Source organism: Topomyia yanbarensis, chromosome 1 (assembly GCF_030247195.1).
Source record: "Topomyia yanbarensis strain Yona2022 chromosome 1, ASM3024719v1, whole genome shotgun sequence".
In the NCBI taxonomy this organism is placed as follows: domain Eukaryota; kingdom Metazoa; phylum Arthropoda; class Insecta; order Diptera; family Culicidae; genus Topomyia; species Topomyia yanbarensis.
In genome coordinates this window covers 186,132,763-186,147,736 of record NC_080670.1, presented here as the reverse complement: position 1 = coordinate 186,147,736, position 14,974 = coordinate 186,132,763, and the positions used below count along the sequence as shown (strand labels likewise).

Below are 14,974 nucleotides of genomic sequence, written 5' to 3'. Positions count from 1 at the left end.
TTCACCGCTTTGACTGCCCCAAAGAAAGAAGGGTTTTTCGTTACGTGATCTGAATGTTCTGATATCTTTCCAGTTACCTTTTGATAGCCCATCACTGACTGGAATGCGGTAAAATGATTTTTTTTATTTACCCACCAGACAGTGTAAGGTAAAGATTTCAAAAAGGTATAACGTCGCAAATAGTTGCCGCAAAGGGCAAAAACGCCTTGAGGGAGCTACCGTACCGTGCCAAGAATCAGTCATTTTAGCAACGGTTATGATGAAAGGGTTCGTCAGATAAAATATGAACAACACCGTATTTATGAAAGTGCTATTAGTTGTAAACGAAAATGATTGCACCTTAGTGATTAAGTGAAGAATAGCCTTCGGTCCTCTTTAGATTAATTTATGCAGTGATTATTCACCGATTATTTATGTTGCCTTAAATGTAATTATTGATCAAAAATTTAAAAAGTTTTAATGACGATTAAACGTAACGCAAAAGCGCGCTTTTTTCAAGAGTTTCCACGATTTTTCATACAACGCTACGCTCGCAACTCCGACAAACGCTTCCGCTTCGCACAAACAACCGTTCATTCGAAACGCGCTGGTTTGCGTCTACGGAACAATCGCAAAACGCGTTCGCCGCCACCCAAAACGCTTACCTGACATATCGAACCTTTATTTTGGTCCGGTTTTCATCACTTCGCAACATTCTCCTCCATTCGGTGTTCTCATTCACAATCGTGTGGACGTTTTTCAAGTATTCCGTGATCAACAAAACAAACTCAGTGCTCCTAGGCAACCGTGTAGCGAAGAAAGAAGCAAAAAAAACAACCGAAACCTTTGCAGGATTCAATCATCTTCTTCGTTCTTCAACCGTTGAGAAATTCGTGAGCTGTTTGTTTTTCTTTTCTTTCGCTGGCTGCACCATCGAGTGCGTCCCTCTAGTGGTAAACGCATCAACGTGTGTCTGTCAAAAACTTTTTTTTTTATCTTTCGGCTTCCTCCAGACCCCACGTTCTGTTCCGACAAGTTTCACAGTCCAAATTCACACTTCTGTTGTTTTTGCTTTGATCGTAGTCAAATAGCCTAGTTTGTAGCTATTTAGTAGCTCTCGGAAAGTGTTCAATCTGTGGTGCGAAACGAATCCTAATCGAATTATATAAGTACTAGGGACCTTGTAGCTGCCCGCCTCCCCCCCAAAAAAAAACGTATCCGAGTTGTTAGCAGGGAACAGTAAAAGTACGATGCTTCTGAACCGCAATAAGTAATTCTTCATTCACATTTTTTTATTTTTCTTCGTTCGATTTTCTTCGACCTTCGTTTTGGTGTTTGTTTGCTGCGCTGCTAGCCGAAAACGAGTAAAAAAAAAAATAATATGCAATTTAACCTAGCTTTTTTGGAATTAATTTTTCGCTTGCGAACCGCACTAGATTAAACCACCTTTTCCTCTTCCATCCTGTAGTTTGTTGATCGTCGAATGTTTGCTGATAGTGTCAAGATGTTGCTGTTTTATTTTGCTGAATAAAGTCAACCAATTTAGTGTCGATTATTGAACATTCCCATTTTTTATTTTAGGGTTGGAGGACTCCGACCGGGAAAGATATCAAAGTTGGACAAGATGGATGCCCCAGCCACTTCGGATGTTGTGATTATCAGCGGAAACTCTCATCCGGATTTGGCGAATCAGATTGCTAGGTAACTACGGTCCTATGACATTCATAAATGTTGGTATTACGGTGCAAATTTATCGATTCAACAAACAGTTCAAGCGAATATGATTGTTGTTGTTGTATCCGGTGTGTTTTGGAATGTGAAAGCAAAACATAGCTATGTATCAAGAGTAATTGAGTTCTACCGAAAACAGCGGTCGATGTTTATGTCGCAATAATACTTCCCGGCAAAATTAAACTCCTGTTAATAAAATTGAATAGCTTGCAGTTGATGTTACATATTCAAATAACTAATTTGAAAAAAAATGTTCTCACAAAGTTGATTTTGTAACTTTTTTATATAATAGGGAACCGGTTAAAATACGAAAAACATTATTTTGGGTAGCTTCCGAATCATCTAAATCCAACTTTTGTTGTTACTCTCGGAAACAATACACACTGAATGAGTGTAAGCTGCACTATTTTGCTAGGTTATGTATTTTGGTTATTAAAGTACGAAACCCGCTCTGTTGGGACTCTTTTCAAGAGACTTATTTCATTTATTGAATATTGATACGTATCTGCTACACTAAGTTATCGAAAATTTATGTTTTGGGTGTTTTCGTGTTCCTAGGTTTTCAAATCGAAAATTTGTTCATTGAAAATGTGTTTTTTACTGCAAGGCGACTTTCCGTGTATTTACTTTTAGCCACAGAGAACAGACATATCAGTTTGTTCTATAAACTTTCCCGAAAAGCCTGTGTACACATTTAAATGAAAATAGGCTACAAATCACCATCGCATACAGTGGCCTAGTTATTTGTAATTAGTGAAGCTCACAATTTTTGGCACGTGCATACGGAGCGGAAGTCGAAGCTTGTCCAAAAGTATGTAGTTTGGTAGGGCAGCACCTTCGACTGTTAGTGGAAATGATTTCGAAGGGGAGGAATTTTTCAATCGCCTGTGTCCGGTACTGCGTTCGACTGCTTGATTTCTAGTATTTTAACCTGCGGAAGGTTATCCACACCATTCTTTAGGTAAACGACAGTCAACGACTCTTCCATTACGACTCCATAGATTTCAATGACGTTAGCCGGTACATACACATGATATTCAATGTTAAAGCGTGGGTCATTTACGATCACGCTGGCCTGAATCCGCTCTGAGTGCACAACATGAAGTTTATTCGTTTTGACTTTCATAATTTCGTGCATTATAGTTGGGAGCGATATTTTGACACTAAGGACCACCAGTATCAATGCCAGAAACTGTACCCGAAACCGTTCCAGAACCTGTACCAGAATCCAAAGGAATCAGGGAGGAAAAAGGATTATGGTTAGAGTTAGAGGATATAGTTATTTATGTCGTCCTTGTCAGACATTAGGACGGCAGGAATCACCACAGCTAAAAATATTTTTAGCAAAAATGAAGACTTTTTTTCAATAAGTCCAATCTACAAAAGAGAACTTCTCTTTGTATACTTTCTCTTCCGCAAATTACTTACCGGTCTGATTTCTCTTCAACTGTATGCGTAATCAGCTAGTAAAAATATGCAGCTATGGAAGTTCAACAATCATTGCAAAGGATGTCCACAAGGAGGGGTACTTTCACTTCTGTTGTGGTCGTTGGTAGTTGATGGACTATTATCACAACTTGAGGCAAACGGATTTAGAATAGTTTGTTTTGCAGACGACATAGTGATTATTGTTCGTGGGAAATATGAACAATTAATCAGAGATAGATTGCAATATGCTCTCAACTCAACTGCAGCGTGGTGCAAAGGTGAGGGGTTATCCATTAACCCTCATAAGACCACGATTATTCCATTTACACAAAAAAGAAAATTTAAAATACCTGACCTATATTTGGAAGGAACGAAATTAGTCCTTTCACTGAAGGTAAAATATCTAGGAGTGACCATTGATAGCAAACCCAATTGGAACTCGCATATGGATCATATTATAAGTAAGGCTACTTGTGCATTATGGATAAGTAAAAAAACCTTTGGAAAAAAATGGGGAATAAAACCTAAAATGATTCATTGGATCTATTTGGGTATAATAAGACCTAGAATAACATACGCGAATTTAGTTTGGTGGCCGAAAACCAAAGTTAGGTACGCACTGAAAAAAACTTGAAAAATTACAGAGACTTGCTACGATCTCTATCACAGGAGCAATTCGTAGTACGCCTTCTAAAGCACTAGACTGCCCATGATCGCATATCAGTCCCATCAAAATAGGAAATGCCATAGAAAATCGGACTACTATGCGATCATGGGTAGTAGATACAATGTTAAATTTATTGCCTTATATTTATTTGTGCAAATGGAAACTGAGAAAAACGCACTAAGACTGAAAAGAACTAAACAGCTCTTCGATGGAGACCTTACGGGCCATCTCAGTATTCTAAAAGAGTTCAAAATCAATCCGTTATTAAATCAAACTGACTGGATGAATGGGAAATATAACTTTGAACGCATATTCAACGTGTCTGAACCAAGCCGCACTGAATGGGAAACCAGGATCAATAGTTTTCTACACTGATGGTTCTAAACAGAGTAACAAAGTTGGGGCTGGGGTAACTGGTCCTGGAGTTAACGTGTCAATCTCTATGGGTAAATGGTCAACAGTATTTCAAGCGAAAGTACAGGCGATTATTGAATGTGCTACGATTTGTTTACAACGTAACTACGGACATACGAATGTATGCATCTTCTCTGATAGTCAAGCGGCCCTTAAAGCATTGAAGTCAGTTACGTGTTCCTCTAAATTGGTTTGGGAATGCCAATTGCTACAGCAGGTGGTTAGCAAAAGTACAATGGATCTTTTCTGGGTACCTGGGCACTGTGGAATTGAAGGCAATGAAAAAGGAGACTTGCTAGCAAAAAATGGATCATCAAAATTATTCCTGAGGCCTGAGCCATTTTGTGGGGTCTCAGAATGCACCATAATAATGGAATTGAAGAACTGGGAAAATTCAATTATAGATGACATTTGGAAAAATAATACTGCTGCCCGACAATCTAAAAGATTTATCTCACCGAATAAAATAATAACTCAACGGCTACTTAGTATGTCTAAAAAGGATTGAAGTACTTTCAGTGATTTAGTAACAGGGCACTGCCCGAGTGAACATTGCCAGTTAGGCAAAATAGAAGATGATACCTGTCGCTTCTGCACCCTAGATAGGGAGAACTCAGAACATGTATTGTGTTCCTGTGTAGCACTTTTCCACAAAAGGAGCAAATTCTTCGATAAGGGGATAATACAACCCTAAGATGTATGGACGACTGCACTCAGTAAGGCAATAAACTTTATAAGTTCTATAATACCTAACTCAGATTAAGGTTCAAGTTACCTTTTTTGAGCATGTGCTAGAATTGAACGCTTGGTAGTTTGCACCCGTGTACAAAATTTCGTGCACGTGTTCAACCTAAAACATGCTTTGCCTTTGTGTACAGGTTCGCATCGAACACCGAACCCAAGCGAACGATGTGCAAACTTAAGTTGAAACACCGTGTACATACGCCGTGTGTGTACATTAGAAAGGCACACACAAAACAGAATGAGTCAATGCTAGTGATGATGGATGAGAGAAAGAGAATACAAGTACCAAGAACCTGTGTGTACGAACACCGCGTACGTACATGAGGTTCGGTTGTGCAGACGAACATGTGCTCGTGTTTTGGTATGCATTAGCGCGTTCGAGTTTGCACACGAATTGATGGTGTAGTATGAGCACAGAACTAGAGCGAACATGGTGTTCGATGTTCATTTGGGAAGACTGCTTGGTAGTATCCATTATCCATTTAAAACTTTTCAAAACTCTAAAAGAAGAATATCAGTCGATTTATTAGATCACCACGATTCAAATTATACAAAAAAGCTTCTGGAAAAACTATCGGCTTAGCTAAATGATGCTTTTGAAAAAGTGTTACGTAACTGATAGACTGATGACACCCAAGTATTCGAAGAGTGTTGCACACTACACTGGTGCAATGCACTGTCAAAAACGAAAACGACAATAGAAACGATGACAGCAAAAAGTTTGTATAAGGTCCACATGGTAGATATTAACGGCTAGCTGCGGTTGAATGATCTGAAAAAAAAACCACGAAAGAACCCATTAACATCGCTTTTTCAACGCATCCAAAATATTCACAACAAACTAACCTGTTCTGCACACCTCCAAAACCTTTTGGAGGTGTGCAGAACATTGGTATTCCGTGGATGTATATATTCCTACGCAAACTAAAAACCTTCCTTCGTAGAAGCTAATCTGGAGCTTTAGTTCGGCGATATCCATTTGACTCTCCGGTACGGTACGCGAACAGTAGATCAGCTTACCAACAAACTTCAGATATTGTACAATGTAGGCGGATATCAGTACCAGCAGTGTGGTCGTATAATTTGTCCACGAGGAAACTTGGCATCGAATGTTCGCTTCAGCTTCGTTTGCAACATGGTGTATCCACCAAAGTTGTGAAAAGTGTGAACAGAGAAGTTTCGTCGTTTTGTAAATCTAGAGCTTTTATCCAAACGACATATCTACAATGAGTGACTCTCTTTGTTTACTTTCTCTTTTGATTATTGCGGCGTCACTACAGCACTTTTCACTTATTTTACAGTACAGATCGAAAGACGGTAGTTTTTGACTAGCATATTATGCAAAGAGGTAAGGGATAACTGTTCAAGCGATCCGATTATCAACAGAAGAGAAAGTAAACAATGAGAGTCATTCATTTTAGGCATGTCTTTTTGAAAAACAAACGCTCAAGAAAAATGACTTCAAACACTTTAAATAAAATGCTGTAATTGTCTGAAATTAGTAGGATTTCAGCGAAATTTTAAATAACATGTAATAAAAACCCGCTTTGCTTACATTTTGCGACTTACGTCTACAGTCGTGATTCGCTGGTTGGACATTTTTTAACTGGACCGCTTTTTAGTTGTCGAACTAAAAAGCATCTGAATGTCAAAATCATATGTCAAATATACTTTGACAATCAATCTGACAATTATTAGAGATGTGAATAGATGCAGCTACACTACTAACATCTCCTTGGGAGAGTTTTTGACATCTGCCAGTCAGTCCAACTAACGAATCAAATTCGTTAGTTGGACAGAGGTGTGGCCCAACCAGCGAATCACGACTGTATTTGAAAAAGTACTCGAAAAATGTAGAGAAAATAAGATACAATAACAAAAGGAAAACTTAACTGCTATGCTGCTTTCAGAAACTGTAGCTGCATAAAGGGCGATTCAGACGATTCTTCACCTTCCGTCGACGTCAACGGAACGTCATCGTTCCGTCAGGATAAGTTTACTACTTTTCTCATGTGCCTGTTTACATGTGCCGTACGTCAAAAAGGTTCGTGCCGTTGATATTGTATGTGAATGTTTCCATTTAACTACATATAACTAATCTTGACGTTCCGTACCGGTGACGGAGGCCTGATGTATCGTGTGAATCGTACTTAAGGCGTGAAATCAAACACCAACACTAACTCAGCGGCACTCAACAGTCAACCAGTCAGTCAACACCGATGCAGAGGCCGCTCTGCGGCGACCGATGACTACCACCACTATCTGGTGAACGTCTCCTTCGCTGCGTTCGCCGTCGAAATCTCGCTCACTACGATTACCGCTGGCTGACTGCCAAAACACACTACCATCGCTTGGCGTGAGCGCCCGTCACCCACCCACCGCACACTTGTTTGAGCTGTATGCGTGAAACGATCAGTAACAAGCACAAATCGGAGCCGCTGCGAATGAGCGGAAAAGAAACACAACACTACCCCACGCCACCTTCTCAATCGCCCACGACGTCCGATCACGGCTTACATATCCCTGTCAAAAAACATGCGGATGAACATGGTCAGGTGATTTAAAAAGTTTGACGTTTGACTCAACTCGCCTGTGCTAATTGCCCCTAGGAACAAATGCAATTTGCGAATGCGATTTAAAGGCAATTTCAATACTTAGACAAATTTTCTGGCGGCTGAAATGGACTTGGTTGTTTTTTGAGTTTTTCAAACATGGCGGTTCATGTTTGGCTTAAGTTTAAAATTGTTTTTTTAAACAATTGGCGTGTTTCCGCTTGTATTTTGTTTGTTTAGTGCACTTAATTTAGCCAACGAATGTTGAAAATTGTGGAATCGTGTGTAAGTATAGTGGAACAAGATCTCTGAGTCTAATTGAAAGTCAGATTGGGGTAAGTTTTGGTGTGCAATACGAATTTCACCATCGATTCTTCCTATAGTCTGGTGGTGATTACCTAGTGTACCGATAAATTTATGTGAGTAGATAGTGAATCCGAAAATAATTATTATTTTTAATTTTCATATCAGGCAATTAAGGGCGATTAAATGGCGCGTTCCCTGGGCAATTTAGGGGCGATTTAAGGGCGGGTAGAGCGGCAAAAAAATGACGGCGGCAAATCGCCCAAATGTTGCATATAAAATAGCCCCCTAATTGCCAGCAACTTGCAAATTGTAGGGCAATTAGCGCATCCGAGTTGGCAAATAGCCCCCCGCTAGCCAGCAACTTGCCCTTTTTGACTGGGATACTAGGCTAGCTCGTTAAAGTGTAAACATTTGACGAGCGCGCGTCATAGAAATCGTCGGCGAAAACAATTATATGAAATTCCTATGTTGTTTGCTGCTAACGAATGATCGACCCCTGAAAATTACAAGGAAGCTAAGCCGATGTTCAATACCTTTGCTGTGAACAGAAAATTACGGTGGGATATGTTTTCCATGGCATGCAGCTAAATTCCCGATTTACGCTAATAATACGCTGTATTCGCAGAGTAGCAAGCCTCGTTTCTGTGAGCCGTGACGTCCGATGACCTACAACAATACTAAGTATCGACCAAATCACCACCAACACCACTACTGGAACCGTTCCAACAGCGCGTATAGAAAAAAAAACCGCTGAGAATGTGCGACCCAGTAAACGAAAAGGCGTCTATGCGGGTTAAACTAGCTGCTAGCGATCGATCGGTAGGCTATTGAAGCTTTGTCCCAAGGCTACCCGCCGTAACTTGCCGTTTACTGTAGAAGTAGTGCGGGCTATGTTTGACTGCATCAGTGGGTTGCTTTGTTTGCACACGGGCTTTATGTATTTAGAATCGAGGAATATTTGATTGTGTTGCCTGGTTACATCATTGTATCGAAAGAGCGTATGGTCGTTGGCACATGGGGGTTGTGTATTTGGGTGCGAAGAATTTGTGATTGTATTCGTTGTTACCTCTGTTTCGAGGAGAGTACATGCTCGTTGGTATGGGTTCGTTTATTTAACTCGCGTAGTAGTCTCGGGTCTCCTACTACGCAAATAACTGGGGGGCGTGAAAAAGGCATCCGCGTAATAGGAATCCCATAGCTTATGGGATTTTGACTAATTGGGGCTGTGGCCGAATATTTCGTCTGCCGTAACATTAAGCGCCATACTTTCTTTGGCAAAGTTGTTATGCTTACTTCGACCCACAATTTAGAGTAATTGGATATCCAATTAGTTAAGAACTGTGCCGCCAGGGGTGCTTTAAAATAGAGTAAATAAATCGAACCTCTCGTCGTGAATGTGACTATCAATGAATGGGTTTAACATGAAATATATCGAAACACCGGTTATTGTGAAAGGCGTTGTCTCGGGAAGATTTGTCCAGAATGTTAAGAGCTTCTGGATGATGGAAATGATTAAATTGGATATCACCAGCTAGGCGGCGCTAGTGAGCATTCCATATCTTTTTATTTCAGTATCTCCAAATGATAGCAATTTAGAAGGGTGATGTCTTCAGCAAAGTTGCTCGAGATGTCAAGGACTGCCCGGGGGCAACATATTAGTTTGGAATACTTTCACCATGCGGCGCTAGTGAGCGTACAAGCTCTCAATGGTAGATTGTGATAGACTTCAAAAAATATATAATTTAGAAAGATATTTTGAACAAAATTCTTGAGGTGTTGGGCTACCTGGCGCTTGCATTAAATATTTAGACAGCAAGTAGTTGTGAAGAAATATATAGGTATTGAGACAGAGAGACAGATGAATATATAAATATAATAAATTGTAATAATAGATAAAACTGATGGAGCGGAGAGAATATGTCAAAGAGACGCATGGATGCCAACCTTCCAGATTTTTTTGTTGGTTTTGGATTTTCAGAGTTTAGGCCTCGTCCAGACATAGAGATTTATTTTTCTGTATTTTATTGTATACTGTTGTGTGGTGTTGGGTTCATTAAACAGGTACGTTTGTTGGCAGCTAAATAGACAGGCAGCTAGATCGTCCTTGACTCCGAACTAGCTGTTGCTCCGACGACCTTTCGCAAGCTGGCGTTGGATGGTTCTTGGGCGTGTGGTTAGATGTTGCAGCGGTGGGTATGATGGCGGATCCAGACGGCGTTCTTTGCGAGGAACCCAACAGGGGCTTCCTACGTTGGCGATATCGGTTGGCGACAGACGATACCGACTTTTGCTCTCCTTAGTGTTTAGGGCCTTTGCCCGAGAGTCTTAGGCGTAGATGATCGTGGAATCACCTAGGCCGGATCGTGTGCGGTGCATCTCCGGAAGTTCGCAAACTACAAGGAATGCTTTTTTATGGTAGATAGTAAGTAAGGAAGTCAAGATGCCATTTCTGGGTAGACTGAAACGAGCAGAAAAAAGATCGTCAGTTGGATAATTGACTTTGAACGAAGAAGTTCGGCATCTGGTTCTTCCGGACACGACAATAATGATATCAAAATATCTGATAATGCATTACACGTGTTATTGAGCCTATACAACAATAGTACAACTAAACCCACTTCTTGTGAATTTCTTTTCAGTCGTTTGGGAGTAAAAAATGGCGGCTGTTCAGTATACCACAAGACGAACCGAGAAACGATGGTTGAAATCGGCGACTCGGTCCGTGGCAAGGATATCTACATTATTCAAACTGGAACCAAGTAAGACCTTCAATCAACCCTACTATACATCGATAGAACCCTTTCAATTTTCGTTTAACCAGGGACGTAAACAACAACATTATGGAACTTTTGATTATGGCGTACGCTTGTAAAACTTCCTCGGCCAAATCCATCGTCGGCGTTATTCCATATCTTCCGTATTCCAAGCAGTGCAAAATGCGCAAAAGAGGCTGTATCGTTTCCAAGCTGCTGGCCAGAATGATGTGCACCTCCGGTTTGACCCATATCATCACGATGGACTTGCACCAGAAGGAAATCCAAGGTTTCTTTGACTGCCCGGTGGATAACCTGAGAGCGTCTCCGTTTCTGTTGCAGTATATTCAAGAAAGCGTCAGTCACAAGATTCGATTGTTTAACTAGCTAATTTTATAAACGATTCGTTTTATCTTTCTAGATTCCCGACTACCGTAACTCGGTTATCGTAGCCCGTAATCCAGGTTCGGCCAAAAAAGCGACCTCGTACGCGGAACGTTTGCGGCTGGGAATTGCCGTGATTCACGGTGAACAGAAGGAATCCGAAACCGACGAAGTGGATGGACGGAATTCCCCACCAACGCTGCCCAAATCACGCACCATGGACGTGTCGGGGGGTGTTCCGGCTCATCCGGCCAAGGAGAAGCCTCCGATAAATGTGGTGGGGGATGTGGGTGGACGGATCGCGATCATGGTGGTGAGTTGAGCTTAGTGGTAGAAAAAAGTGTTTGTTTAGGGAAAGAAATGTCAACGAAGGAAGGACAATTCGGGGACTCCAACAAAGCTTCCGATTGTTAGTCCGAAATATTCAAGATAAATACAGACTTTTTGAGAGTAATGTAGAGAGCGTCTAAAAGAAACTAACAACAGTCAAGAAGTCTCCGTCAAGAAGTTTAGTGGATGACACATATTCATATAACATATTCTAACGTCTTTCAGGATGACCTGATCGACGACGTCCAATCATTCGTAGCAGCTGCCGAAGTGCTGAAGGAAAGAGGTGCCTACAAGATCTATGTCATGGCAACTCACGGCCTACTTAGCCAGGATGCTCCCAGGTTGATTGAAGATTCACCAATTGATGAGGTTATTTGCATTTGTTTTTTCTAATCGTTTTAAACGACTAATTTCCTCCTTCGATCAGGTTGTCGTAACCAATACCGTCCCGCATGAGATCCAGAAAATGCAATGCCATAAAATAAAAACCGTCGACATTAGTGTCCTTCTGTCGGAAGCGATCCGTCGTATACATAATAAGGAATCCATGTCGTATCTCTTTAAGAACGTTACGCTAGAGGATTAGGAGGTTCTCCTGGCGGTATTTGAGATGGGAACGAAAAGGAAGCAAAACTGCAGAATTTCAGATGAAGTATTCGTTACGAGCTATATCACTTTAAAAAAGGAACCACTTTTGATTAAACAAAAAACGCGTAGCTTTTGCATTCTGAGTGTATCTAGTATTCCGGCGGGATAGCATTTGTGATCCTTACCAGTTGAAACAGAATAAAAATCTACATTTCGCAGCCTACAAAATGAAACAAAAATAAACCAATAAATGTTGAGTATCTCACACAGCAAAAAGAAAAAAACCACTGTAGCGAAACAACAAAGCAAATTACGATTTATATTTTATATACACATAAAACTTTTATATATGATACCTTTTAGCATGAACAAAATAAAGAGAGTATCAATGAATGTAGTTCCTCGTTTCGAAAATTAGTTTCTTTATAAATATGCTTCATCACCCTCGCTTCCGACTGCCTCTTGTCAGTACTCTCAGACATCTGAAACAGTGACCACCACAACATCCTGATTGCTCACAAATCCACCTCCTCCGCAACATCCCGCTGGCGCCAGTGGTTCTACCAGGATGCCGACTGGGCCCATTTCGAAGAATCCAGTCCAGCAGCCCCGTAAGAGATCCGTCTACTGGTTGTCTCCCGAGGTGGCCAATGCCATCAAAATCCGACGACGCGAACTACAGAAGCTCTGGGCAAACAGACAAAACGGTTTATTTCCACCAATCCCGGAACGTAGCGAGGTATGCTATCATCGAGGCCAAGGTAGCAATTTGGAGCCGCTTCCTGGACGGAATCCATCCATCCATCCATCCATCGGACTCTCCCACAGAGGAGATCTGGCGAAAAGTTAACGCTCTCAGTGGGAAACGACGAAACGACGGATTCTCCTTCTAAACTGACAACATCGCAACCACAATCCTCCAAGAATTTGCTAATGAAATTGGACGCCGCTTCGAAACCCTTTCCGCAACCACATCACTAACGCCCGACTTCCTGAGCAAAAAGTCAATTCTTGAAGTAACCCCAGTAACCTTACCTCCCCAGGCCTTTTCGCCGGCGTGTAATCAGGCTTTCAGCGGACCCGAACTCACCGACGCCCCTTTCAGTGGGCATGGAAAAGCCCTGGACTCGACAACATCGGATACTCATTACTGAAGAGCCTACCTGCCCAAGGCAAAAAAGCACTGCAACGAAGCTACAGCTGCATATGGGAGGGCGCATCGCTCCCAGACTCCTGGCAGATTGCATTAGTTATACTGATCTCCAAAATTACTCAACGCACATCCAAAGACTTCAGGCCAATCAGGCTCCTCCCCTGTGTAGTCAAAACACGAGCAAATGGCCAATAGACCACCTTTACCACAATCTTTGAAGAACGACAACTACTAGACAACAAACAACACGCGTTCCGGAAAGGATAAGGCACCGGGTCCTAGCTTGCATCCCTCAGGGAGATCCAAGGTCAGGCAACAAACGTTGACATCAGGCCTTCACGTTCGCCTTGCACATCGATGAGCTTTAAAATATAGTTTGGTGGGAAGAAGTCATCCAACAAGTCGACCGCTGGGACATACGCGGTAACCTCGGCAACTAAATACAACGGTTCCCTCAAAACCGAAAATTCCGGGTCGGATTCGGAGGAAGCGAATCTGAGCTCTTCACCCTGGAGAACGGGGTACCCCAGGAATCTGTCATCTTCCAAATTGACATGCAATCCATCTTCAGTTGTGTACCACCTGGAATCTAGATATTCCGGTTACCGGAAAGGTCAACAAAGAATTGAATTGCCAACAGGAGTAAGCGCCGCTTCCCGTGGGCTATATCGGTGGGTTTCCGATTTTCAGCTTTTATTCACACTTTTACAACTACTAGCACCTGTAACCATGAAGTGCTACAATTTCCCAAAATTATCGCGAGAAAACAAAATAGCAATCTTCAACGCAACAGGTGGCTTTTGGGGAGTGAGAAAATGATATGACAGGAAAATTAGACGAGTGAACCGGATGCTGGATAGGGGAACAGGACTGAAAGGAGAGGATCGAAAGACTAGTTGAAGCCAAGAAAACGAAACGTAGCTCTAGACCGAGGAAGTGTACGCATCGTTTTACCTTAAAATCCAATTTTTAGTGCTAAGTGCCTAGTAAGGAAGGTTAGATAGTTCGAATGCCCCAGTCACTTCACTGGTAAACGTGGAGTTTAGCCAAGACTGGACAAAGAGATTTCTCTCCGTAATCGCGCCCTGTGAACGACTAACACGTAAAGGAGACCGTCGTCGCAGTTCCCCTGTGGGAAGTTCCGCCACAACTTCCATATGTTAATCGTCAGCTTACCCGGTATTGGTGCTTCTGCTCGTGATTCGAAGTAACCATCCGCTACCCAGCGTAGGCTCTCGTATCGCCCCGCTGAGTGCTACCGTCAAGGTAAACCGTCGTTTGCAACAAGTGGCCATCGCTACAAGGACCAAAGCCACTCAACCGCCAGCCGTCTGGGCCCGTTCCGCTCCCGCTTCGCCACCGTTACGGCCACCGCCGTGCTCAACCATTAAAGTCATCGTCATCTTGTGTTTGAGTGAGTAATTGAACATTTAAAACTAACCCCCGAACCCCGTTATTACCAAAGTCCAAACGCCTCCCCACCACCTCTTTAATGGCCCTGGGACTCGAGGACCCAAAAGAGGCCTTTCGCACCCGCCCCGCCGGCTGCCGTTGCTCTGACCAGTAGCTTGGGGTTTAGATCGATTCCCCTTCCGGGTCTCGGAAAGCAATCCTCGAGGGCTAAGAGAGCCATACCAGAGCAACCCACCGATCGCGTACTGTAAGAAGCCGAAAATTCTCGAAATCACAATGAACCGCCAGGCAACCTTCGTCCCTCACTTCCGGAAGGTTAAAAATGCGCAAACTGGAAAAGGCGTTTGAGTACGATATACGCCAGACACCCTAAGTGCAATCGAAACCTAGCAGTAACCATTAGCAAAGTGATAATCCACAGCCTGATCTAATACGGGACGTAACCGCGCTGGAATGAACCACATCCTTGCACCTCTATACAACCGATTCATGCGGGCGTCCTCCAAACTACTACTCAGCACACCTGCCG

General features: G+C 42.3%; 1 protein-coding gene across 8 annotated transcripts; it reads left to right on the top strand.

Moving 5' to 3' along the window:
• The first annotated feature begins 704 nt into the window (after positions 1 to 704).
• Positions 705 to 12,276, top strand: LOC131684424 (phosphoribosyl pyrophosphate synthase-associated protein 2). 8 transcript variants are annotated; one of them, XM_058967350.1, is made up of 7 exons: positions 705 to 916; positions 1,561 to 1,680; positions 10,461 to 10,580; positions 10,643 to 10,931; positions 10,996 to 11,271; positions 11,514 to 11,660; positions 11,719 to 12,276. In XM_058967350.1, the coding sequence occupies exons 2-7, from the start codon at positions 1,604 to 1,606 to the stop codon at positions 11,875 to 11,877; spliced, it is 1,068 nt and encodes a 355-aa protein (XP_058823333.1). In that variant the 5' UTR covers positions 705 to 916; positions 1,561 to 1,603; the 3' UTR covers positions 11,878 to 12,276. The 8 variants fall into 8 exon arrangements, with proteins under 8 accessions (XP_058823333.1, XP_058823313.1, XP_058823292.1 ...); XM_058967330.1 differs by having other exon boundaries at positions 718 to 860; XM_058967309.1 differs by having other exon boundaries at positions 734 to 872.
• Positions 12,277 to 14,974: the final 2,698 nt, after the last annotated feature.